Source organism: Podarcis tiliguerta (genome assembly GCF_965153285.1).
Source record: "Podarcis tiliguerta genome assembly, chromosome: 11".
Classification (NCBI taxonomy): Eukaryota; Metazoa; Chordata; class Lepidosauria; order Squamata; family Lacertidae; genus Podarcis; species Podarcis tiliguerta.
In genome coordinates, this window is record NC_139544.1 from 34,204,210 (window position 1) to 34,231,083 (window position 26,874).

General features: G+C 41.8%; 2 protein-coding genes across 3 annotated transcripts; one reads left to right on the plus strand and one right to left on the minus strand.

The window, feature by feature from the left end:
* Nucleotides 1–1,550: 1,550 nt before the first annotated feature.
* On the minus strand, nucleotides 1,551–10,098 carry ANKRA2 (ankyrin repeat family A member 2). Of its 2 annotated transcripts, XR_014503099.1 has the most exons (10): nucleotides 9,900–10,036; nucleotides 8,225–8,613; nucleotides 7,682–7,840; nucleotides 6,854–6,919; nucleotides 5,893–5,990; nucleotides 4,904–5,029; nucleotides 4,681–4,747; nucleotides 4,506–4,586; nucleotides 3,281–3,826; nucleotides 2,782–3,129 (listed from the first exon to the last, which is right to left on the minus strand). XR_014503099.1 is itself a non-coding variant. In XM_083404319.1 (9 exons), exons 2-9 carry the CDS (start codon nucleotides 8,514–8,516, stop codon nucleotides 3,771–3,773), a joined length of 945 nt encoding a protein of 314 aa, XP_083260445.1. In that variant the 5' UTR covers nucleotides 8,517–8,613; nucleotides 9,900–10,098; the 3' UTR covers nucleotides 1,551–3,770. The 2 variants fall into 2 exon arrangements, 1 of the variants encoding a protein (XP_083260445.1); XM_083404319.1 differs by having other exon boundaries at nucleotides 1,551–3,826; nucleotides 9,900–10,098.
* Nucleotides 10,099–10,106: 8 nt separating this feature from the next.
* On the plus strand, nucleotides 10,107–25,865 carry UTP15 (UTP15 small subunit processome component). The gene is made up of 14 exons (XM_083404105.1): nucleotides 10,107–10,280; nucleotides 10,381–10,544; nucleotides 12,707–12,885; nucleotides 13,405–13,497; nucleotides 14,578–14,762; nucleotides 15,476–15,654; nucleotides 17,174–17,299; nucleotides 18,043–18,178; nucleotides 18,769–18,853; nucleotides 19,865–20,014; nucleotides 20,591–20,692; nucleotides 22,117–22,250; nucleotides 23,448–23,506; nucleotides 25,009–25,865. Exons 3-14 carry the CDS (start codon nucleotides 12,796–12,798, stop codon nucleotides 25,200–25,202), a joined length of 1,533 nt encoding a protein of 510 aa, XP_083260231.1. The 5' UTR covers nucleotides 10,107–10,280; nucleotides 10,381–10,544; nucleotides 12,707–12,795; the 3' UTR covers nucleotides 25,203–25,865.
* The last annotated feature ends 1,009 nt before the right edge of the window (nucleotides 25,866–26,874 follow it).

Consider the following 26,874-nt stretch of genomic DNA (forward strand, 5'->3'; position numbering starts at 1 on the left):
GAACTGCAAATACATACAGTAGGAGCTACTAGTGAGTACCTGTGTGCCATGCAAGTTAGGTTCCTGTACCTTAGAAATTGATCTTAATTTTTTTCAGCAGAACAAATAAGTTACTGTGGTTTAGTTAGCCAGGCTGTGGCACTTGGACAAAAAACAACACCCTGATGCTAAAACCCCCTTTATCAGATGGAGTACGGACATTTTGTTGTTTATTCAGCTCCTTTCATTTGAAAGCAATTTACACAAAAGGTGGTATCCAATTGTATATAATAGGTAAGGGAGCTTTTTTTTTGGGGGGGGGGTGTCAATTTTCTCCAGATCCCTAAATCTGCTTCAGTGGATCTCCTAACTTTGGCAATAGATCTAGGCCCAGATCTCTAGACCCTGAGAGCTCCGGGTATAGGGTGGTATATAAATTCAATTAATAATAATAATACATAGTGATATGGAGGATTTGTCAAAATTGCTTCTCAACCCTGTTCTGATGTATTCTTTCTCTCAATGGACTTGCACCATTAGATACCAGCCTATGATCTTATCTATATAAAGGAGACAGGAACAAGCCTAGCTATAATTGTCTTAAATAACAGTCATGGCACTTATAGGAACAAATTGAATGACTTGCATATACCAAAAGGATGAACACGTGAAGAATATCCCATGGAATAGCAGTACATGTCAATTATCTTCAACAAGCAAGAGCACATTAAAATGTCAATGGAAAGGTGAAAATGGTATAACTGCCAGTTAAGTAATAGTCTACAAAACCTACTCTGCTGATATTGGCCATGGTTATGCCCAATATTAAGTGGTTAATTAGTCTGCCTGAGCTGTTTGCTGCTGTCTAGTTCTTCTCAAACCCATTCTCCTTGCTCCAGGAGAGAAACAAGCTGTTGCAGCCAAAGCAGTGCTTGCAGTTTTATTTCCCTCCAAACAAGCCATGAGTTGAAGCTATGGTTTATTCTGACCTCTGCATCATGGCTGGTTGGGGAAAAACAGCATGAGCACTGATTATTCAGACATAAGCCTAAACTGCCCCAGGATTTGTTTCCTAGTGGAATAAACGAAGAACCCAGTGGGTGGTTCAGTTTCAAAGGAATCAGATGTGCATGTTTAAGTGCACTCACATTTCTTGCTTAAAAATAAATTCAGTACTGACTGAGAGCTCCCAAGAACAGCCAGTTACGGCAGGGCCACTGCATTTGCCACCAAATGCGAAATGCACTGAATGAAAGCCCTGCTTGCAAAGGAACAATTCAGAGTAAACTCTTAAGGGGTTCCCGGTTGCTCTTTTGCAGTTGCAGCTTTACCTGCTCCACAGTTTAAGTCAGATGTAGAGGCAGGAGGATATGATGGGGGGGGGGGGGAAATGGCCATATAGGCCAAATTATGACCCCTGGGGTGGTCTCATCTGACCTTTAAGCTATATAAAACAGGCATGGGACACCCCCCAGCCTAATGTTGCATAAAATGCAACCATTGACAGTTACAGAGGGAAAATGGTGTGTGTTTTTCATTTAGCATGCTCCAGAAGAAATCAAGGTAAACAATTTCATTTAAAAAAAGTTTATTTGCACTATATGAAGAACTCTCAAAATAGGTAATAACACCTAAGACATAACTTTACAAGATCAAAACAATAGTTTAGCTGAGCAGCTTGAGCAAAAACTTGGCAGACACATCCTAATATATAGTGCATCAAAGACGACATTTATAGAGGGGTACACTTGCATAGGTCCATGGGGGGGGGGGGGAGGAATGGAGGAATTTAAATAGTCTGCTTTGGCTAATCAGATTCTTGAGAACAGGGAACCTATTGCATGTTCAGTATTGCACAATTACCCCTCAGAGAAAAATGTTTATTTTCATTACTGGAAACATGCATTTTAAACAGATGCTAAATGCTTTTAACTTTATAATAAAACATAACATGGTAGCAAGCTCGTTTTCATCGGTTGTAACCACAAAAGGATGCCCTGTTCACAATCTGCCTTATACTAAGTCTGAAACACTTTTTACTTGGAAATAAATATTTGTTTTAATTATTATTCTAGCTCTTAGGCTTTGAGCACATTGTACTACCTAACTTTCATTTAAATACATTTACAGTTCACTCTTACACATTTCAACCTTATTTAGGCAAGCATAGGAGCGGAAGATAGTCCCACTGCTGTTTCAGACAGCTTTTAGGTACACTGTGTGAAAGGGAAAGGGTTTATTTACATTTATACAGCATTTCATGGTAATCTGTGCAAAATTCTCAGTAATCACAAGTTCACAGTATTGACCATTTGAACGTCTTGGCTCTTTGGGTATGACAAAGTCATAATGCAAGACAAGTACCATTTACTTGTCTACATTTTGGGTATAAGTCTTGACCTGTAGCAGAGGATCATGTCAAAGTTTGTGGTTCTCAAGCCTTTCAGAAAGGCTGTTAAAAGGTTTATCTTGTTTGTGTACCAGACTACATTCTCCACTCATAGTTTTAAGATCTGCCCTATATGCTCAGAAAACACAGGTGTTTCATGGAATCTAACCATTTCAGAATTAAAGGGACATGATTCAAACCTCTCATGTCAAAGAAATATTGGTTCATAGAAATCCAGCATATTGGAGAAAAGTACTGAAAAACATTTCTCACTGTTGGCAGATATTTATTTTTTAAATAAAAACAAAACAAAACATCCAAACAGGAAATTTACTCACTTATATTCTGAAGTATAACCTTGAAAGAACTTCACTACTTACAGAACAACTTTCGGCTCCAAGTAAACTAGCTAATTCAGATGACTTGGGTGGCAAAGTCAGAAATTCAGAGGTAGAGCAGCCTTGTATTTAAGCATGAGACAGCACAGAAAGGAAGCAGGGTACAAATGGGATGAAACTCTCTCGACACTCTGCCATTCACCAGCAAACAAGTAACGTATACATATAACGTAACACAGTTACATCTGTGGGCTGATATACAAGCTGATTGTAGAGTACAATCAGGGAGAAAGCCTTTCTACCCTCACCTAAGAGTACCTAGCCAGTTCTTAACTGCAAATTTTAATACATATGCTGCATTCCCTGGCACCAGCTGACTCATTTCAGTAGCATATGCACTTATGTAGTGCTCCAAGTAGACTTCTAATAGATTATGAAGAATAAGGAGGTATGTTATTTTATACGAGGTTAAATTCTCTCCAATTCCTTTGTCAAACGGAATATTCAATATTGCATGAAATATTTGCAAGTAGGATAGATGTGGTTTGACAAACGCCAGCCAAATACGTGAAACTGAATCATGTTAAAATCTTACCAATGAGAGAAGTGTTGCCTGAGCAAAGCCTCAGAAAGTTTTCCTGAATCCAAACGTCAAGCACTCTCTTGCCCAAAAATGTAGCTGAGGAAGTTTCTTACACAACAGTCCCCGTCATGTGATTTTGTACACTGTCTTTTCCTGGTATGATAAAGCAGCACTGCTGCAAGGGAAAGGCTTGCTGGTAGCAGGCCATGCTCAACACTGCAGCTTTGGTGCTGCTAACTTTTCCATCTGCACAACCAATAACTGCTTAAAACGTGCAGGCCAACAGATACTGCCAAAATCCCTGGTTTGGGTGGCAAACTAGGACCGCCTAAAGTAATGAGAGTCTTCCCCACCTGCCGTCCTCCAACAATGGTGGGACCACGGTACTGATTTTTCAAAAATCAAGTCTTTTTCATGTTGATCCATCCTAAAACCCAGTTTTTCTTCACGTACGAAGTCTTGTCTCATGAAGAAAATGTCATTATTCTTTGATGTTTTGAAGGAGTGTTAATAAGTGTGACTCAATAACCTGTTGAACTGAATCGGGGGAAAAAATATGATTTAGTGTTCAGCTCTTAAGTGGTGATCTATTCTATTTTGGAGATGTAAATAGGAGAGCTGAAAAAGTGGAAATTGCATAGAGTTTGTAGTAATCCAGAATAGTAATCCGTGTGTGTGTGTGTGTTTATGTGTGTATGAATATGTAAAATGCTTTTGGCCCCATTCACTATTGGTATATCTGATCACTGCCTAAAGCAGCACATTAAGGAAAGGCAAAAACTTCCATTGGAATGTGGCCTGCAGAACGTTGGCCACATTTCAGTCTGGCCCTTCTGGTTCCCTGTTGCTGGTCTGGCATGGCCAAGAAATGGAACTTGGCCTCTTCATACATAAATAGGGGCAAGCTCATTTGTTAGTCCTATCCTGCCCCCACCAAGTTCTAGGTAGCAAAAGAAGCAGCTATCAATCTACAGCATAAAGGATAACAGTGAGATGATCAAGGAGTGGGGGAAGGGAGCGCAATGCATGCACAGCACTAGGCTGTCTTCCCCCATATCTGCATAAACTACCACTGCTGTAAATGGTGATAAAGAAGGCCTCTCCAGAAGCAACAGTAAAAGCCTGTGAATTTTGTGAACCACCAACAGGTAAAGCGGCTGATACAGAAAAAGAGCACCAACCCTTAAAGTAAATCCTAAAGTGCTTGAATACTCACCACTACGATGGCCCAGGGCTACAGCCAGATCCATGGAATTATATCCGGAGTCTGTCTCTATAGTAGGATCAGCACCGTGCTCTAGTTAAAACAACAGGAAACAAATCGTTGATTTGCTAACATCCTGCTGTTCTTACAGTCCTTACTGGCTAATAACTGCCTTCATAATACTTACCTAAGAGTATTTTGACACATTTTACATGGTTCCCATGCACAGCATAGAGCAGAGGTGTACCACCATTCTGAAAAAGAAAAAGAAAAGAAATAATAATATCAGAATTCATTTGCACAGTTCAGTAACCCAAGCAAGCTGTATATGAACAGGGGTCCATATATTTTGGCTCCTTTTACTACCCAAAAGTTTGTAATGTGGATAGTAGCTCCAGTAAAGGGCTTACCCAGTCATACTCATTTACATCAACTCCGCAGTCAAGCAACATCTTGACAATGTCTGTGTATCCTTTACTGCAGGCCAGTGATAGTGCACTCTCTCGCCCTTTTCCAAGGATCTGTGGGTCTGCACCCTGACAGAAAGAGCAGTGGTTTAAAATGTGTTATGGGTTAGACTAATAAAAACCCTGACGGATAGAACCCCATGTGTCCAATTATATACTGTCCAGATTCTAGGTACTAGAATCAGCCCAGCCATTTAATTCTTTATATGGGGAAGAGGAGATTCCAAAAGTTCCATGGACAATTTGTACAACTAACCAGCTGTCTACACTTCTTTTTTCCTTATGTACAGCCTAAGCATGATTTGTTGCAGCTCAAACTACTGCTTCTTTTCTTTGTACCTGGCAAACAGTTCCATTGCTTATGGACTTGTTCATTCATGCCCTTTGGAAAGGAAGACTGTTACAGTGCCCATGGGCAGGGGCGTAGCTAGCTGCTCCGGCACCCGGAGTGGGGGGGCGCGGGGGGCGGCGGCACAGTGAGGTATGCACCCCTGCACCCCCCTTCCTACGCCCCTGCTCATGGGCTATCAGAACCTAGGATTTGTAGAGGTAGAACAGTTAGCAACAGATGTTCAGCCAGGAATTGTAAGTGGAAGAAATGGGTATCATCCTCAGTGGCTAGATAAAAATAAAAAATAGCCCTCAGACCTGATTTTCCTTCAGACTTTGTGCATAAATCATGCATTAGTGTTTCTCCTCTGAATCTTTTGTAACATGGCTAAAACATGGTGTTGACCAGATCTAGACAGAAAATTACAACCTGGGATTGAAACGATAGCGTAGCATTGTTACCATCTATGTAGGGCTTCACAAGAGGTCTTCAGACAACTTTCAGAGGCTACAAGCATTGTTCTTGATGGATTTAGAGCACTACAATTGTTGACTATCACTACAAATGCATTGGGGGGGGGGGAACACATATTTTCACTCACATTTTGAAGCAGAAATTCTACCACTGCTATCTGCCCATGAGCTGCAGCCCACATCAGAGGGGTAAAGCCTTCTTCGTCCGTATGGTTGATTACATTTTCTATTTAACAAAACATACAGATCAACCATCTCACTCCTGTTGTCTCCATGCGATGCTGGAATAAAGTTATGAATATTTGGGGGGATTGGGTCTCAGCTCACTATGCTGGGATAAAGAGGGATGCAGAAAAGCAAAGAATACTGCCCTCTGCTCCTTTTCAAAGGTCAGTTTAAAGTGAGAGACATCCTTCCCCCATCTTTTGAGTCCTGCAGGGGAGCGGAATTGGTTGCAAACAAAAATAACAGCTGACTACTAAGCCAAGACACAATTTGTGGATCCCTGTTATGGTGGAAATGCAAAGTAAACAATGCCATGGAGTGAATGCTGTCAGAGGTGGGTGAGAAGGAACAAGTGAGTCAGCTTCACTCACTTTTGGAAGCAAATTCTGGATGCCATAGGCCCTAAAAATGAAGACAAGGCTTGCTACAATAAGGGGCCAGGGCGAACACCTCCTACTATCTGAAATATGCCCCTTGCCCTGTTACGTAATTCAACATTAGCCTGTTTGGCTAATGAGCAATAAACATCGCATAATTCAAAGAACAAATATCACAGGATAGCTTGGATAGGAGTTATAACCATAGCATCACAGCACTAAAAAAATAGGTTTGCACTATGTTTCTTTTTTTAAAGAAGAGTGACTAGAAAACAAAAAACCTTTCTATATATATAATTTTCTGCAGTGCTGATATATAAGTTTTGACATCATGATCTACGAGGCAAAAAACATTTCAGAGCCATTTCCACAGAACAGAAATGTATGAAATAAAGCACAAATGCGAATAGGGCCAGTTGCAGGACCCACCCCAACCTAGCAGCTGATCATTTTTTGCCAGAAAAAAAAGACCAAAATAAATTCTCACCTTGCTCTATGCGTGTAGCTAAATACAGCATTTCCCCTTGAGCTGCCAGCTGGTGAACGGAAAGAGCTGCAAAAACAGCAGAAATATATCAACTTCTGTGGTGCAATGCTGCCATGATTTAGGACTACAATACTGACTGCATGTTGTTAGAGAAAAGTAACACATAGCTGACACAACCATGCAGCCTGCTACTATTTCTGGCACAGAAAGTTACTTTACAATTAATTTACCTTCACAACCATCCAATAAGAAGGGTTGTGTGTAGACCCTGATCCCAAAGGAGGCAAGAATGTGGGACTGGGATAAGAAAAAGCAGCTTGCTGAGAATTTCAGCTTTCAATGAGATAGACACAGCCCCTATGGCTACAATAAGTCGTCTTGAAAGTATATGAGCAATGCCTTACTTGGAATTTCAGAAGTGTACATGAATAAAATTTTCATTGGGTGAGGATAAGGCTTACATGTCTTTTCCCCCAACACGACTAGCATGAAAAATAATGTAGGTTTGCTCAATGTACAAATGATGAATTGGTTTACAATTTCTTGATGTTCCTTAGGCAACAGAATATCAAAGACATTATGTGTGGTGCCTTTTGCCTTTCTATTCCAGTATACTATCATGCCTAGCCCTTTTCTATTTTGAAAGAAAGCTTGGCAACCCAGAATGACAAAGTCAATGCTTTCAGTTAAAGAGATCTTACCCCTAATCAATTTAGAAATAAATAAATGACTGGCTAAGTGAATGCAAATACCAGTTTCTTGTAGTAATCCCAATGGAGGATCCCAAAATGAAAACTTAAATTTACCATTCCACGAAGAATCACTTACAGTTTACAAGCAAAGGGGTTGTAGAAACTTCATTTCCCCTGTGCTTGTTAGTTAATGTGGTTGACTGCTTTATGGGAGAAAAGTGCTTCGTAGTTGATGGGGTGTAGACATGTCTTACTTGAATTCCAGGAGAAGGAGAAGTATGGATATTGCATTCAGCTACATGAAGAAAGCAAGAAAAAGTAGTGTTCAGAACAGCTTCTACAAATTCACTTTATTTATAAAAGGATTTATATACCACTATATCATAGAAAATCAAAGTGGTGTACAATATTATTTATATATAATAATAACAAAAAATCAGAGGCCATCAACTAATCGTTATTGAAAAATGTATTCTTATTAATTGCTGTCATAAGCCTGGTGGCATAGAAATGTTCTCAGCAGGCAGTTAAAGGCTGATACAGAAGATGCCTGCTGAACAAGAAAGATGTTAAGATATTCATATGTGTGTATGCATTGTTTTGCCAATATAGCATTTTCCTGTTTATCCATCTATCCAACAGTAATAGTTAAAGCTAAAGATAAGTTTTAAATCACAACCTTTAAATAATACAGATGCCACTTCAAGGTCAGAGTTCACTTGATCCTGAATGTTTTTGCTGTCTTCTTCATTCAATGATTTGACAAACCGAGAACACACATTCATATCAAACCTATTGGGCAAAATGAATTTCATTCCCATGGCAACACTCTGAGCTGGTCCTTCTTCAACACTGGAATCGAGGTGAGGCTCCACTTTAATATCTGGCATGTGAGACAGGCTATAGCTGCCCGAACAGTCTTCCACAATTAACTGGGTTCCAACATCTAGATTTGTAGATGATTCCATCATTCAAATCTCAGTTATACGATGTGTTTTCTTATGGCTTTTATTTCAGTTTTCTTGAAATAATTAAAATAAAATCTCAACAGCCAAGGGTTATGACCATCTGCAATTGAACATAAAACAGTAATATGCTATTGACTATAATGCCACAAACATATAATGAAAATGCAGTAAAGTCCATTATTCTGAACAGATGTGATTATTTATTCTGGGGTGGTCCAAAATCCCAAGATTTTGCACTAGAACTTGGTGCAAAAAAATTACTCTTAGAATTAAATAATTCAGAGTCTAGCAATTTGTTCTGAGTAGCAGAACAAAAGCGAGTTCGCAACCCTTCAGAACAAAAGTGCTCTTAATTTTAGTAATATATATTTAAGTGGTGGTGAGTCATCTTGTTGCTGCTACTGTTAAACAACTATGAATCAGAGATCCATGCTAACCTATTGCAAATCACCTACAGATCTAGCAGCAGATGCAGATCTACTTACCTCTATCATAGAACTACCTTCTGTGCATAAGAAAATCCCCAAACAGCCACACAAATGTTGATATAAACATTTTTTTTTGTATTGCATATAAAACTTTAAATCACATTGCCTTCAATTTTTGATGACTGGGTAGGGGGCAATTTGCACCCCCAGTGCTATGCATACTTGCTTTCTTTTTACCATTGCTACCAAACTGGTGGGGTCTTGCAGGGTCAGGAAAACTTGCTGTGTGGGGAAGGGGAGGGCTTGATTAGGTCCCCAAACTGGGAGTTCACCACCAACCACTGTTAAAGCTTCTTCAACATTATTGTGCATAATTCAGTGATTTTAATGGAATGATTATGGATGCTCCTAGCCTTTGGACAGAAAACCGAAACAAATGCGTGAGTGAGTTTGGCAGAGCGCACGCTTTGTATCCAATCCCTGGCAACTCGTTAAAAAAGATCAAGTAGCAGCTGCTGAAGAAGATCCCTGCACGGGACTGTGGAGAGAGGCTGCCAACACGAATGGAATCGGACACGGCAAAAGGCAGCTTTTTATATTCGTGCTTCCTCAGACAGCACAGAGCTTACTTATGGAATTTGCTGCTTCAAGGCGGGGCCATCAGTTTCAACTGCTTTCGAATGAGGGATTCAATAAATCCATGGCTACAATTACTACGATGCAGGGGATGGCCTACGTGCAGTATGAGAGAGGCGCTTTTACTCCTGCAGAGCAGCTGCCGGGCGCTTCAGTCTCGCTCGGATGCTGCCATTGGCCATGGTGGGAGACGGGATGCTGGTGCAGATGGAAAGGGCTTTGCGCCTAAGCGGGGATTTGAACCCATGTCCCTCTAGGCCAAGAGTGGCGCTCCAGTCTGCACAACTCCCAGTCTACCCGCTCCCCGTCTCCGCCCTTTTACCTTCCTATTCTCTCGTCGTTCCTCACTGACATCTTCCACCGCGGCGCTGTTATTGTTGTTTTGTTGCGGCCCATATCGTCACTTCCGCTTAGAACCGGAAGGAAAAAAGTCAAGCTGCCTCGCGGAGTACACTTTAGGGGGAAGAGGAGGAGGAGGAGACCGGTGTTCTACGTCACCACAAAAAGCTCCTCCCTCCGCTTTCCCGACATAGAGATAAGGAAGGTGGCAAGATAAGGAAGGTGGCAAGCCCCAGGCTCTGTGGTTTTAGACCGCAGCGCCACCCGTGCCCCTAAGGGCGGGAAAAGGAAGGCCTGATAAAATTCCGGTTTCAGGATGAATTATAATAATGTTGAGATGATATGAGCTGAATAGGACAGAATTGTGAGCACCGCCAGGCAGCTCTCTTGCGCTGGGTTATGTTTGTGCCCCTTTCCGATAGGAACCCGAAGTTTAGTTGGTGTTATTTTCTTCCTATCTCTAGGACGGGGATCGTGAGTAGAACACAACGCGCCGTTGTTGACGGCAGGGGCGGCGCGCTGCTGATGACGTAAGCATCCTATCCGGAAGCTTGAGCGCGGCGATGGCGGCCTCCATAGGCGGCAACGTGACTCAAAAGCGCTGAGGAAGAAATCTTCAAATTCTGAGGTAAGATTAGTCCCTTGGTTGAAAGGCTGGAGGTCTTGGCCCGCAGGAAACATGCGCTGGCGAAACTGCCCCTCAGTTTCAGGGAAAGCTTCAGGAGAACCCTGCTAGACCTAAATTTAGTCCATTATCTTATTTTCAACGAAGACAGAGAAGCCCACAGGCAAGGGATTAATGGCAGCAGCATCTCTCCACAGTTGTCCGTTCCTAGTATCCTGATGTATAAGTGAATACTGCCTTTGAATGTGGACATTCTGTTGAGCTATCCTGGCTCATTGCTATTGATAGCTTTCTGAACTAGTGACCATCTCCAGCACATAAAGAAGTACTTTTATTTGGTCTATTCTGAACCTCCAGTCCAATTTCATCTGGTGATCCTAAGATCCTAATATTATGAAAGAGGCAGAAAATGTTCTATTTACTTTCTCCACGCTATACATAACATGTGTTTCTTTCTCTCTCTGCTCCACCTTCACCTCAATTACATTTTTTTGGGGGGGGGGGGAGAAATGACCCCAAAAGCTTCTCTTTTGGCTATGCTGAATTGTAATTATTGAAGCTGAAGTCCAGCAATACCTGGAGTATCCCAACACATTGACTATTCCTGGTTTGTGAAGTCAGGAATGTTGTTCTGTCTTGTAAATAATAATAATAATAATAATAAATTTTATTTATACCCCGCCCTCCCCAGCCGAAGCTGGGCTCAGGGCGGCTAACAACAATCAAAATAATGCAACATTCTAAAAACCTTTCATTATAAAAATTAATTAAAATCAAATTGATGGCAACCATTAAGCAAGATTCTGTGCAGATTGCCAGAGGAGGGGGTCAGGCTGCGCCCTGACCAAAGGCCTGGTGGAACAGCTCTGTCTTACAGGCCCTGCGGAAAGATGTCAGGTCCTGCAGGGCCCTAGTCTCTTGTGACAGAGCGTTCCACCAGATTGGAGCCGCGGCCGAGAAAGCCCTGGCTCTAGTTGAGGCCAGCCTAACCTCTCTGTGGCCTGGGATCTCCAGGATGTTTTTATTTGCAGACCGTAAGCTCTTCTGTGGGACATACCAGGAGAGGCGGTCCCGTAGGTATGAGGGTCCTAGGCCGTATAGGGCTTTAAAGGTTAAAACCAGCACCTTAAACCTGATCCTGTACTCCACCGGGAGCCAGTGCAGCTGGTATAGTACCGGATGAATGTGATCTCGCAGCGAAGACCCCATAAGGAGTCTCGCTGCGGCATTCTGCACCCGCTGGAGTTTCTGGGTCAGTCGCAAGGGCAGCCCCACGTAGAGCGAGTTACAATAATCCAGTCTGGAGGTGACCGTTGCGTGGATCACAGTGGCTAGGTCAGGGCAAGAGAGATAAGGAGCCAACTGCTTAGCTTGGCGGAGATGAAAAAACATCAAGTTCTTTGTAAGCTGTAGTCCTAAACATGCTTATTAACTATGATGTACTTATTGACTGAGAGTTTTGTTTGGATTGTGCTAATATTTACTCTACCACCCTTAAGAAACTCAAATGGCAGTGCTCTGAGTTTTTTCTTTTCCGTAGTTTTATCAAAGGGCTGTAGCTCAGTGGTAGAGCATGGAAACATAAGGTTATTGATTCAACCTCTTGCATCTTCAGGTAGGGCTGGGAATGTCCCCTGTCTGAAATTCTGAAGAGCCAGTTACTGTGGACAGTACTTGGCTAGATATGTCAGTGGTCTGACTAAGTATAAGGCAGCTTTCTATACTCCTATGATCATTTACTCCCTAGTCTTCATGTCAGTTCAGTTTGTGATTGCTTTGCACAAGATCCTGTGATCCTGGAGAACCTTAAGACAGTTCAGAGTTGTTTTGAAACCACTTGTTGCTTTACAAGTTCAGGATATATAGGTTTTGTTTTTGAGGCACAATACTGATATGTACTGAGTTCCGTTAGAAGGGTTTGGACAGCTATTCTAGTCTGCTTTAGATACAGGATACTGCCAAATATTGAAGCTGTATAATGAGGAACAAAATACTTGTTTTAGATGAGGATTAAAATGTATCATGTCAGTCAAAATGAGGGAGAGTAGGTTAGTTCATAGGGGTAACGAATAGTTTGTGAATTGCTTTAAAATTTGCAGTACATGTTTGCTTAGTATTATAGATAGATTTCAGTGTTTTGTGTACTCTTGTTCTCCCCTCCTCAGAAGCCTGTTCTACTTTCACCATATGAAATTTGCAACGCTGGAAGATTATATTTTGCTACTTGAAGAACTTTTACTGTACTTAAGATAAAATGGCTGAGTACAAACCTGTTAAAGTTCAGTCTTTTCCAAAGCTTGGTGAGAAAGTAACAAAGGATACTTCGTACTGGAAGAATTTCAAGGTAATAATACATTGTTTCAATCTCACTAATTTGACTTGGAGATTGAAAGAGAATGCATGGAAACTTTGCATTTGAGTTCTGTACTTCCTTATATTAGAATAATATGTGGGGTGTGTGTGTGTGTGTGTGTGTGTGTGTGTATATATATATATATATATATATATAGTTTTCTTAAATAGGTGTACCTCTGCCGCAATTATACTGCTTTGTTATGACACTAGAGTGCAAAGAAAAATTTAAAACCTTTTAAAAACAGCTATAATGAAACAGAGAAACAACAATGCAAGAATCAGGAGTACATGAATTAAATAATCAGATGAAATCCTGTACATTCAATTCCATATAGGAGTTATAGCACTAAAACAAATAAAACCTAGTACATTTTTGAATGGTTTTTAAAAGTTTGTAATCTAATAAATATTTTAACATTTTGATGTTCTTCTCTCTCACTTTTGTAAATATCCTGTTAAAGGAACTGTCTTAAGAACACAATGTTAATTATGTTACCATTTTTTTTAGGCTCCTATTCAGATAAAGGAGTTTGGTGCAGTGAACAAAATAGACTTTTCTCCAGTTCCTCCATATAACTATGCTGTCACAGCTTCATCAAGGGTAAGGTTTAAAATATAGTCCAGTTTTCATAGCCTCTTCTTGTACTTGTCTTATATAGGGCTCTGCTAAGTTCGCTTGCACACTTATTTTGTCTGCTTCTGTTGCAGCTGCGGAAGTAACACCATAGGACTGTGCTGCCTTTATCTTCAAAGGGCCTTTACAATCTCGTTTGCCTCCATAAAGCCCTGTTGAAATTTTTGTTGTATACAGATAATTATCACCTGATTGTTTGGGGCATTGGGATACATGCATTATTTAGAAAATAAACTTAAAAGGGATGAAACATATGCTGGAAGTAAAAGCATTTCTGGCAATGGAAGGATGGGGGAAAACCTATTACTTAAGCAGCAAACGTTTATTTATATATTGTAATTCTTGATGACAGGGATGCGGGTGGCGCTGTGGGTTAAACCACAGAGCCTAGGACTTGCCGATCAGGTCGGCGGTTCAAATCCCCATGACGGGGTGAGCTCCCGTTGCTCGGTCCCTGCTCCTGCCAACCTAGCAGTTTGAAAGCATGTCAAAGTGCAAGTAGATAAATAGGTACCGCTCCGGTGGCAAGGTAAATGGTGTTCTCTCTCCCATCCCTTGCAAGCCAAATTTGACAGGTAGGTGGGAGCACCTGTTTGTCAATCACCTGACATCACAATGATGCTTGCATGGTTTGAAATCAAATCAAATGTATAGCCTGGAAGTGGTTCACAAAACCCAGTAGTCCACTGAGTGTTGCACTTTTACTTTGTCCCGTGTAAGTAACTGGTTGCCATTCAGACCAATGGGGTGGGGGTGGGGAATGAATTTTTCAGGGCTGTCATTGCATTAATGGAAAACCCTGCCCCTTATCATCATCCATTTTTGACACTTTATGCTCAAATTCCATAGAGGAATATACCTTTGTGCACAGAGCCTACAGGCACCAAATCTCCCCCTCTCCATCCTTGAAGGGCCTTGTGCTAACAATAGATGGAATGAATGGCTGAAGTCCAGCAACAATACTGCTATTGGGCAAAAGAGATAGTTTGGTATTTCAGTTGCTTCTGGTTGTCATGCTCTCCATGTACACATTGCATTTTGTTTTAGATCCACATTTATGGTCGATACTCTCAAGAACCAATCAAAACATTCTCTCGCTTCAAAGATGTAGCATACTGTGCTACGTATCGAGATGATGGGAAGTTGCTGGTTGCTGGCAGTGAAGAGGGCAGCATTCGACTCTTTGATACCAGTGGGAGAGCAGCGTTGCGACAGTTTGATGGACATACCAAGTAAGAGAGCATATTTTACTTAAAACAGGTCCATTCTGCAAAGATTTGTGTTACACTCTGCAAGGTCACTGGGTATTGAAAATGCATTTAATGAGTGCTTTTTGTGTAATCACAATGCATCAAGCTTGTAGCCTGCATTTTGCACTGAATTTTTCTTTGATGACTTCCCATTTGAACCTTCCTGCCAACTTGAGCTTTGTGTGCCTTCGTCTTGAGGGCTTTGATTGCTAGAGATCCAGGCAAGGCTTTGTCAGTTATGGTCCTGCTGTTCTGGAATACTAGTCACCTAAGGAAACTGGCTCACACCTCAGTCCATTCCAGGTGGCTCACTTTAATATGTCTACTTTTCTTTTTCATGATATACAAAAGCAGGAAATTTCATTTAGCTTTCTGGTGAATTCGTCACATCAGACCACACATCCAAGGTCATCTCAGCAGAATATTCTCAGGATTTCCAATTCCTGGATTGGCCTTGAAAGCTTTTGTGTCTAGGTCCTTTAGACATTTGTCAGTAGTAAACTGCCTTACAGGCTTGTTGTGAGGATAAAATGGGGAGCGGAGGCCCATGTATGCCTCCTTGAACTTGGAGGAAAGGTGGGATATAAATGTAGCCGTCATCACCATAAATAATCCTGGAGATGAATGGAAAATTCATGTATGTGACCAAACGTTCCAAAGGACTAATTTGGGGAACTTTGAATCTTTCTTTTTAGAGCAGTACATGTTGTGGGCTTTCTATCCGATAAATTCCGAATAGTATCTGGAGCAGATGATTACACATCAAAGGTGTGGGACATTTCATCCGCATCAGAAATTGTATCCTACAACGAGCACACAGACTATGTGAGATGTGGCTGTACTAGTAAACTGAATGCTGATCTTTTTGTAACAGGTTGGTGGCTCACTTTCTACTTCTCTGTGTCACTGCTGGGCACACTTTTTTTACAGATATTGCAGGTTTACCATAAAACAGAGCTGGAGAATCAGGGCTGGAGGCCAAATGCAACCCTTCTTGTCACTCTATTTGGCCCTTGGTTCTCTCTCCCTATGCCCCCCCTCCAGCACATGATCTGGCTAGGCCACACCCCTCACCAGCCCCATTTCATGCCCTCCTTGAGTGCTTTTGCCTGGCTGGAATATGTCCTTGAACTTTGATAATGGCCACTTTGTTTCCTGGATGGGAGGATAGAGAGGTGTATATGTGAGACAACTAGCCTGCTCTGCACAAAGGTACATTTATTGCTCTGCCCACTTTTGCCCCTGACCCCACCCACCACTGGCATTTGGCTCTTGGGAGGTTGCCCAGAAAAGAATGTGACCTTCAGGCTGAAAGAGTTTCCCCATTCCTGCTATAGAAGGCTTGCTTTCCCTATTGCTCTGTAACCGCCATTTGCTTCTCTAATTTAATGCCTTCTTAATACTGTGTTAGGGGACACGGGTGGCGCTGTGGGTTAAACCACAGAGCCTAAGACTTGCAGATCAGAAGGTCGGCGGTTCAAATCCCCGCGACAGGGTGAGCTCCTGTTGCTTGGTCCCTGCTCCTGCCAACCTAGCAGTTCGAAAGCATGTCAAAGTGCAAGTAGATAAATAGGTACGGCACCAGCGGGAAGGTAAATGGCGTTTCCGTGCGCTGCTCTGGTTTGCCAGAAGCGGCTTAGTCATGCTGGCCACATGACCCGGAAGCTGTACGCCGGCTCCCTCGGACAATAAAGCGAGATGAGCGCCGCAACCCCAGAGTCGGTCACGACTGGTCCTAATGGTCAGGGGTCCCTTTACCTAATATTGTGTTGCTTGCAAATTTTTGTGGCTCTGTTCAGGCAGAATGATTTTCTGCTTAAACTGAATTTTTTTTTGCACTTGCGTTTCCTTTTCTTCATGCTTCATCTAAGTAGAAGTCATTGCATAAGAAGACATAATTGTAGTTGGCTCATTTAAAAATATTGCAGCCCAGACATTATGGGCGATGAGAGAGGAGTCACTAAATGGCTTCTCCGAATTAAAATCACAAATCAAATGAACACAAGATTCAAACCCACAGGTGTTTGCTGCACTCTTTTTAGTGAGCAATTTATTTTAGACTCTAACAGTAATTTCTGGAATCATGCTTGGGTAAAGTGGTGTGTCCCTTCAGAACAGCTGCTTTCAGTGTGATTTGGTGTGGAGGGGCGAGATGTGAGTTGATCATTGATGTTTTATATTACTCCCATGGCTGTTTCAATAATACACCGTGCTTTGGGTCTGGGCAGGGTGGAAGTTGCACCTAGAACAACATTCCATTATTCTATCTCGGGGTTGCATCCAGCTAAGTCATATGCAGTACAGACTCATTGAAATAGTAGGCTTGTAGTCATGATGTCAACTGTTACAACCCTCAAACTCTTCTTTTTCCTTATTTCTGGGATGCCTTCTAGGTTCATATGATCATACTGTGAAAGTGTTTGATACACGGGCAGAAAAAAGTGTCATGACGATAGAACATGGGCAGCCGGTTGAGAGTGTTAATCTCTTTCCTTCCGGAGGTCTTCTTGTGACTGCAGGTATTTTCTCAAACGGGCAGTTTCCCTCCCTCCCTTCCTCCCTCCTTCGAACCATACAGCTTGTTTCTAGTTCTATCTGCAATGATTCTCTTATTTATTTCCCTCTTTGTAATCGATAGAGGGTGCAGACCCTAGTGACAAGAGTGTGCTTCTGCAAGGTTCTGTACTATTTTTGGCTGAAGCCCTGTGCTTGCTAGATAGTAGCTTCTAAGTCTTTTGTCTTTTTTCAAGGGTATATTGAAATGCTGTTTTCAGTTTTGGTTTTCCATCATCCTTTTAAGAAAAAAACATGCAAGATTGACTTTGGAGTGTCAGAGGGAGATATGTGTGTCTTTCCTTTTGCTGCTGTTCATGTAGGTCTCTGTGTATAATGCAGTCTGTATGGGAGACAAGTGCTTCCTACTGTAAGGGGATGTTTTATCTTCTATTAGATCATATGTTCTGGGTGGGGAATATGTGGTCTTCTAGAGATTACTGTGCTACAGCTCCCACCATCCCTGATCAGTGGCCATGCTAGCTAGGGCTGATGGCAGTTGTAGTTCAGTAACATCTAGAGGGCCATAAGTTCCCTCACCTATCATCCCTAGCTAGCAGGACCATTGGTCAGGGACGATGGGGATTGTAGTCCCCAAAACAGCTGGAGATCCAAGTTTGGGAAACCCTGGCCTAGAGGGAAAATTGTGGCATGCCTATGAAATGCCTTGTTTACTATTTGTGTACAAATAATCATTTCTTTTTAAAAGGTGGTCGTTATGTTAAAGTCTGGGACTTCCTTAGAGGAGGACAGTTACTAGTGTCCTTGAGAAATCACCATAAGACTGTAACCTGTTTGTGTCTGAGTAGCTCTGGTCAGAGACTGCTTTCCGGCTCACTAGACAGGTTTGTATTTTTCAGTTTCTCTTACTGGCTTTTTAGAGAGCTTTCCATGTAGAAGTGTAATTCCATACACAGAGCTGTGTGTTTTCTGTTTTGTCTTGCAACTGGTTAAAGGTGCCTTTATCACCATTAGCTTTCAGAAGGAATTTCAGAAAAAATTCTTTTTACCCAGGAATTTGGTGGAATTTTGCTCCTGGCAACACGAAGATCGCTGGATGGAAGAATGGTTGTTGTTGTTTTTACATGCAATTGTTTTCAGAAAGTTTTTGCTTTGTTTTTGTCTTTAAATTGTGGATTTGTTTGCTGTCTTGGGCTCCCTCGGGAGGAATGGTGGGTTATAAATTCAATAAACAAGCAGACTGCAGAATGTAGAGCTGGATATACAATTTAGCAGCGTTCCTAGAATATTGACTTGAGTGCATTCTTACTCTACTTCTGGTTTCCCCCCTTCACTAAAAGATATGACTTGAAAATATGGGTTTAGTCACATATTTTTTAAATATGGGGTTTTTTTGCAGCAACTGGGTGCAAGTCACATTTTCATGAAATATTTAACCTACTCTGAAATCACTATTTTTGTTTTTTCTTTGTAGGCATGTGAAGGTTTACAGTACAACTTCCTACAAGGTCGTCCACAGCTTTAACTATGCAGCATCTATTCTCAGTCTTGCCTTGGCAGTAAGTACTAAAATAAACCTTCTGGCAAGTGATGACTACCTGACAATTTGAAACTTGAGCTTAGACACACACTAGGTCACACACTGGCTTCTTGGATTGGTAGGCACCCCAAGAGGTTTCTTTCGGTTGTGCTTGCAATAATGGTATGGAAGCAATGTGCACCCCCCCCCCCCCGGAAAGGGGTCTGTCTGGAATGTATTGCACCAGGTTTTCTTTCATATGGATATTGTTTGCACCAGACAGGTGATTACAAGTGAGGTGACAGTACTGCCCAAAGCCATCTTAGATCGCCTTAATTGTCAATAGGTACATGAACCATCAAATTTGGCAAGTTAAAGGCTGTTGGCACCAATGCCGATCACTTCAATCCCTCAAGCACTGGACAGCACAATCCTATGCATGCTTATCTTTAAATAAACCCTGTGGAACTTGCTTTCGAATAAATATGCATAAGATTACATTATTAGACTAGAAGAAGTTGCTGGGGCTTAGCCTCACCTGGGTCACAGCTCCATCATACATTTAAAGCTCTCTTGTTCCTCTTTAAGAGTCATCCCCACCCCCAAGAATGCTTGGAGCTATAGTAGTTGTTAAGGGAGCTGAGAGGTGTTAGGAGGCCTTTAAACGGAGTACGGTACCCAGGATTTTTTGCAGGAGGGAAGCTATGACTTTTAAAAGGGAATGAGAGTGCCTGAAATATGTGTTGTGGATGTAGCCTAGGCCAGGTAATTAGGGACAGCCTTTAACTTGATTCCATTCTTGATGTCTTTTCACAATTGCCCTCTGCTCAGAATAGGATATTAGAAGCCATTGTTTCCTTATTTTATATACTGCCCTGATACCTAACTGCTGAAGGGCAGCTAAAAAAAAAATCTCTTAATAAAATAAATGTTACCCAAGGCAATTCTTCTTTGCTGTAAATGGGAAGCTTGAAACTAAAGACAGAGAACTAAAAATGTGTGTCTGAGTTACAGTTTCTGGGTAAGCAAGCCTGTTTCTCTTTCTTTTTAGCCTGAGGATGAATCTCTAGTTGTAGGCATGACAAATGGAATACTGAATGTTAAACACCGGAAGCATGAAGGTGCAAGAGAGCTTCTTCAGCAGAGGAGAAGGCCCGCCTATAGGACCTTTGTGAAAGGAAAGAACTACATGCCGAAGCAGGTATGGAACAAAAGGATGCACAGAGCAAGTCCTGTTTTCTACTAGCCAAAGAGGTGCCTTAACAGATCATGTTTTTGAAACTGAGTAACAAAGACTTAAGGGGAAGTTAGTTAGGCTGCAACATTTTATTGACTGATCAGCTGGAGGAATTTAGGAAGCTGCCCTATACTGAATCAGACCGTTCCTTACTTTTAGTGTACAATGGTACCTCGGGTTACATATGCTTCAGGTTACAGACTCCGCTAACCCAGAAATAGTGCTTCAGGTTAAGATCTTTGCTTCAGGATGAGAACAGAAATCGCACAGTGGCAGCGGGAGGCCCCATTACCTAAAGTGGTGCTTCAGGTTAAGAACAGTTTCAGGTTAAGAACGGACCTCCGGAACAAATTAAGTACTTAACCCGAGGTAACACTGTACTGGGTGTAGGGGGAAATAAACTTGACAAGAACAAAATGTATCTGGTTTTGCATTTCTATGGCAGGATAAACTATGCAAACAATACAAAGGTGATATTGAAGTAGGTGGGATGGTGATTTGTGGGTTTTATCATGGATTGTCTCTCCCTTCATCTTTTAGGAGGATTTCATTGTCAGTAGGCCTGCCAAAACCTATTTGAAGAAATATGATAAGCTCCTGAGAAGCTTCCAGGTTTCTAAGGCTCTTGATGCTGTACTTGAGGTAAGCTAGTAGGACTTGAGTCACCTTTTAGATTGGGTGATTCTGTTTCAGTTACACTATTGTACTGTAAAACTCTTTCCAGTGAATCTGCCATAAAATGATCCATAAACAAAGGCCTTCTATTGTTCATAGGGCTGTGTACAACTAAATAATTGTGCAGAATGACTCCCACAAGTACAACAGAACTTGCCCTTCCTCTGCTCTGGGGTCCCTCCAGCTCTGGATCAGATTTGGGGGTACGTGGAGGGAGGAGAGGGAGAGGCTGTTCCATTGTGTTTGCAGTAGTCATCATGTACAGTCAGTAGAGATAAAACCCATAGTTACAGCATGGATGTTAATGCCAACAGTGGGAAATCTCATGAAAAGCTTGTTGTGTATTTTTGTTGTTGTTGGCATCCATCTGTCTTGAGAGACAGTGGCGTGCACCTTCGGGGGTGAAGTCAAACTCTTGTGTCAGCAACACCAAAGGGACCTCCCCGTGGTGCAAGCCTGAGCAGGGTGTATGGAGGTCCTGGGCTGCCCAGGCAAAAAAAGACCGCCCACTCAGTCTCGCTGATGTGGTCCAAAGCACAGCGAAGCAATACGTTTGGCACCAGCTGCAGGAGTTGTCGGAAGGAGGCGTACAAGGCGCCACCCAACTGTCTTAGGGACCCCACTCCATTTGTGTAGGGTTTACTCCTGAGCCTCAATGAACTAAAAAATACTCAAGTACCTTTTTATATTTGATGAGCCATGCTTTCTTCTGTTTTATATACTTACTTATACCAGAAAGCAAAACTCACAAGTGCTAGTCTTGGAGCAACTGTAGAGTGGTCCTTTCTGCCTGGCCGATGATGGCCCTCCAGACCTTTCCATCTGGCCCTGGGACTCTTCCCAGGCCACACCCCTCACCAGGTCTGCTTTCCTGTGTCCTTGAGTGTATTTGCCTACTAGAATGTGTCCTGGATCCCTGATTATGCCACACATTCTTGGACAGAGGGAGATGAATGAGAGTATGTAAAACTAATCTATACATGTCAAACTTTTCATTGCTCTACCTATTTTTCTCTCTGGCCTCACCTAGCGCTCATATGTGGCCCTCAGAAAATTGCCCAGAAAGAAATGCAGCCTTCTTGCTGAAAAACATTCCCCAGCTCTAGTCTAGCCAAAATCTACAGACTCTTATCACCACTGCTGGGCATGGGCTCTGTTTGTAGAAATAACATCTTATTTTGGTTGGGAATAGAAGCCAGAGTTTCACTTGATGGTCCTTGAGCAGCTCCTTGCTATTAAAGGACTGACACAGGAACTGGAGGCTTAGAAGCCCAATGAGCTGTCCCGTTAATGAATTTTAGATGCATTCTGAATGCATTCCCTTTTCTTTATGGACAAGGCATGATTCAAATTGCTTAAGTTCATGCAATCCCCTTGCTTTGTGCTTCTAGGATTCTGCGAGGAAAAGGCCACCTGAAGTTATAGTCACGGTCTTTCAGGAATTAAACCGCAGGGGAACCTTGAAAAACGCACTCGCAGGGAGAGATGAAAAACAGCTCAGTGTCCTCCTTTCTTTCTTGATAAGGTAATTGCTTTCGTAATTGTGTTTTCTGGGCCAAAAAATTGTGCTACAGATTGGGAGAAATAGCACTGGGCATTCTGCTTTCTAAAGCAAGGCTTTCAGACAGTTCTGCTATGTCAAAGTGGAACAAAGAAAGGTCAGCTTGTGAAGGTTTGGGTGGGATGATCACAGGAACCCAGTCCTGGCAAAGCACTGCTTAGCTTCTATGTACACATCTGAAATAGATGCCTACAGCCAGAGAGCCAGCAAGTTAGGTCAGATCGGCACATGCAATTCAGTCCCACCCCCACCCCACGCTTTTAGCTCTCACCTCTCCTCTTCGGATTGCTGCAGCTGGCAGAGTAACTGGAGGAGCAGAAGGAGCTATTGAGACGTTTACTGGGCAACAACTCACCTTATCCTTGGTCATTGGCCATCCTAGCCAGGGCTGATGGAAGTTTGAGTCACTGCAGCATCTGCAGTTCATAGTGTTGGCTACCCCTGCTTTTTAGCAACTTTATAGCCCCATAACTTCCTTTCCCTGCCTGGCGCATGGCATCTGTTCCTTCTTTTCAAAAGTCATTGCGTTTGCAAGCTTCTTAAAAAGAAACCCTTTGCCTGAAAGTTGTGGCTCTCTTCTCCTTTTCATGCATCACCTCTGGTTTCATGAAGCCCAACTATCTAGCTGTTTAGAGGTGGAAGTCCTCCATGTACATTAGTACCTCGGGTTAAGAACTTAATTCGTTCTGGAGGTCCGTTCTTAACCTGAAACTGTTCTTAACCTGAAGCACCACTTTAGCTAATGGGACCTCCCTTGCCACCGCTGTGTGATTTCTGTTTTCATCCTGAAGCAAAGTTCTTAACCCAAGGTACTATTTCTGGGTTAGCGGAGTCTGTAACCTGAAGCGTCTGTAACCCAAGGTACCACTGTATGTGATTCTTTTATGGATGTTGGAATGGTATAATCCTTAATTCTTATTCTGAATACCTAGCTCATAGAAGAGAGGTGAATATGATTGGTAGAAGTATCCTCACTTCCCCTCTTGTTAACAGAAGTAGGATGGAAGGGAAGGAACTTTGGTAGCCAGCAGTTGTCCTCTATTTCTCACTTGCATCTCACCATCTCCGTACAGCACCTTCTCCCTATGACAGAGAACATAGCCTTCAGTGTGTTTCTTCTACAATAGTGAAAATTGCTAACATCTGGCTATTGACTTGCAGACACGTGACTGATGCAAGATTTGCTCCTGTGCTGATAAACATTGCAGAAATGATTATAGGTAAGTACTAAAATCTGACAATACTAATAGAATGGATTCATACCCAGGTAACCCAAGACACCCTTTTTCTGTTCACAAAGAAGGATGCCCATGCTGTGTATTGGTATGGCCTTTGCTTTGTGTACAAGGCTTTCTTACACTACCATGATAACCAATTGAATAGAAGTTTGTGGTCTGAAGGCGCACGATGTGGGTCGGAATCTGGTTAGTGACTGGATGAGAGATCGTCTGATCGCTGCATGTGCCATCCTGAATTCTACTATAGAAGAAAGATGGAAAAGACATGGGGTCAGGCAAGGGGCACTGCAGTAGGAAAGAGGAAATTGGCTGAAACCGAGCGGAGACACCTTGTGCAAGGGGCCTGATTTTTATTTCCTTGCTCCCACTGCAGCACCACTTTTCATCCCATGGCATTTCCCAGGGGGCCCCGAATCCATAGTTCGTGCATCTTCAGAGGGCCGCAGTGGAGAGGAGGGGATGGGGAAATCCCCTTGCATGAATGTCCTTATGCTGTTGTGCCTCTGGATGCAAACCAATAATTAAACTTTACTTTTTCTTAAAGGCCTATGTATATTAAAAGATATTCACCTGGTATGTAAAAAGTGATTGGCTCTGGGGTCTTCTTTGAGCAGAAGACCAAGGACAGGGTGCTTCAATTGAAAAGATGCTGAGTTCACTTGCCACCTGCCCGATCTCTGGGTGGCTGAGGCACCTTGATGGTCTGATGGAGATCATAGTTACTGGGCAGTTTGCTGTGTGAGAAGCTGACCCTTTTAAAGGCGACACACACAGTTTTGCTTGTGGCTGGATTTAAGCCCTTTCATAGAAAGCCTTCCATGCCAGTCCTGTCCTTTTTTTTGCTTTCCACAGAGACTAGATAATTTATTACGGTCAAAGACCAGCTCACGTAACATAACAATAAAAACAGCATTCATAAAGATAAAAAATACAATTGGAGCAGATTGCAGCAATAGCTCATGAGTTAAAATTGAGATATATACATACACCCATACAACTGAGATTTGGGCTACCATAAAAAAAATTGACCCTGAGACTAATTGAAAGCTGGTTGTGACTTACGTTGCCAGCTGCTTTGGAAGCTTGAGCAAAGCACTTTTATAAATGTGTTGATAATAATAAAAGGTTTCCTTCTAAAAAGCAAAATTAATAAAATATCTGCTTATAACAGTTATAAGGGTAACTGTTAATTGAACAATTTTGAAAGCACTTTTAGACCTCATTTTATTTTATTGAAAAAGCATTGTCTTTTTTTATAAACAGTGACCGTCAGGATGATCATAGCTTTTGTATTGCATTTATTAAACTTCTCACTGCCTCTTTCATTTGATGCAAGATGCCAGCCTGCAAAACCTTGCTGTCTTCAATAAAATGATTTTAGACTTTTTAAAGGTTCGGCTGGAAACTTGTTTTAGGCTTATAAGATGTGCTAAACCCCATTAAGCAGGGAAGTTCCATTTTAACTTGTATCTCTTCCTTCGCAGAAATCTACATGCCTGTGGTTGGACAGTCCTCGGTTATTGACAGGCAATTTCTAAAACTTCAAAATCTCATTGAAAAAGAGATTGATCTCCAAGAAGAATTACTAGAAGTCTTGGGGATGATGGATGCACTGTTTGCTACCATGGCAAGAAAAAAGCCCATGGGACTGGAGAAGGACAGTACTGATGGTTTATAGAGGGCACTGGAACAATGTCCATTGCTGGACAACTTCACCTGAGAGTTCATTGCATTTGTTTCTTATTTTCACTATACCTTTCCTCCCAAAAAAGTATTGCTTTGAAGCAGGAGAAAAATGGCAGGGTATCTTTTCGAAGGGTACAAATTACTGGTGATTGAAGAACAAAGACCCTTGGGAATTATTATTTTTTGCCACAAGGTTTTTTGTGTTGTTTTTTTTAATCAGAAGCAATTTAACTTAAAATATTTCTGCCTATATTGTGTAAAGTTGGACTTTATTTATACAAACCCATTGGGCCCTCAGTTATATGGTCACGACAGATAATTCAGGTATCTTCAGCTTTTTCTCCTTGCTTTCTTGAAGAGACATTTATGGAATACCCAGCTATTCAAATAGAAAGAAATATGGCAGTTTCAGTGAAATTAGATGGCGTCGTATCCGATTTTAAATTTCTCACATGGAACCATTGGTGGTCAGTAAGGCCTGATTTCATGTTGGAAAACTATATGCGTGTTCTCAGCTTTTCAACAGAATTCGTTCTATGTGTGTTAAATATGAAAATGACATCATGTTTAAATAGCATCTGATGCTGCTTATGATGAATATATTTCCCTTTTTTAAAATAACTTTAAATCCTAAGGATAAATTTTTTAACATCAACACTGACTTTGGCTACATTATTTATTCCAACTGATTAAAACACATGTTGAGTATTTGCTAAATACATGGTTGATTTCTCCCCCGCATCACATCATAGGAATAGGAGCAGTGTGTCGACGAAGGGCTCTGGTTATTCATAACTCTTTCTAATCCAAATGACAAGTCTGTATTGTACAGTGATGCCAGGATTGCCCAATGGTGGCTATGTATGTTGATAATTGCCAAATATGTAAGAAGTTTACATTTGATCTGTACCATGATACTGTGCTTCAAATCAGCAAGTTATAACTTAAGGTCTGAATATACTCGTTTTACCAAAATAGGAATATCATCGTTATCAGGGGAAAAATGTGTGCCTTTTTAAAGGTGAAAAGGCTCAGAAATGGGACCACCTCTTGTAACTTTCACACCAACAAGCAGCCTCTTCACTTTTAACATCTTTCAGTGCAAAGAACCCAGATGCTGGAAGCTTAGTAAATTGAAGAGGCTATTTCTGCTTTTGTTCTACACTGGTGGAGGCACATGATCACTGAATAAGAAGCAGTTACTACCTAGCAAGTTAGTACCAGCTGGGTCCTCATCTCTTTTAGCCAGGGTTCTGGTTTAATCTAGTATATTTATGTTAAAAAGGTAATGGTAAAGGACCCCTAGATGGTTAAGTCCAGTCTAATTCGACCATGGGGTTGCAGTGCTCATTTCACTTTCAGGCCGAGGGAGCTGGTGTTTCTCCGCAGACAGCTTTCCGGGTCATGTCGCCAGTGTGACTAAACTGCTTCTGGCACAATGGAGGACCGTGACGAATGCCAGAGTGCACGGAAATGCCGTTTATCTTCCCGCCTCAGCGGTACCTATTTATCTACTTGCGCTGGTATGCTTTCGAACTGCTAAGGACAAAGCAATGGGAACTCAAACTGTCACATGGATTACAATCAGCTGGCCTAAGAGGCTCAGTGGTTTAGACCACAGCATCACCTGCTGTTAGCAAGTTATATGTTAGCAAACTAAAAGC

Coding starts and splice junctions, on each gene's coding strand:
- UTP15 (XM_083404105.1), top strand. CDS start 12,796: ATGGCTGAGTACAAACCTGTTAAAGTTCAGTCTTTTCCAAAGCTTGGT. Junction 12,886..13,404: donor CGTACTGGAAGAATTTCAAG/GTAATAATACAT, acceptor CATTTTTTTTAG/GCTCCTATTCAGATAAAGGA. Junction 18,179..18,768: donor CTTTCCGGCTCACTAGACAG/GTTTGTATTTTT, acceptor TTTTCTTTGTAG/GCATGTGAAGGTTTACAGTA.
- ANKRA2 (XM_083404319.1), bottom strand. CDS start 8,516: ATGATGGAATCATCTACAAATCTAGATGTTGGAACCCAGTTAATTGTG. Junction 6,920..7,681: donor AACCCCTTTGCTTGTAAACT/GTAAGTGATTCT, acceptor CTGTTTTTGCAG/CTCTTTCCGTTCACCAGCTG. Junction 5,030..5,892: donor TAGAATTTCTGCTTCAAAAT/GTGAGTGAAAAT, acceptor TCTTTCTGTCAG/GGTGCAGACCCACAGATCCT.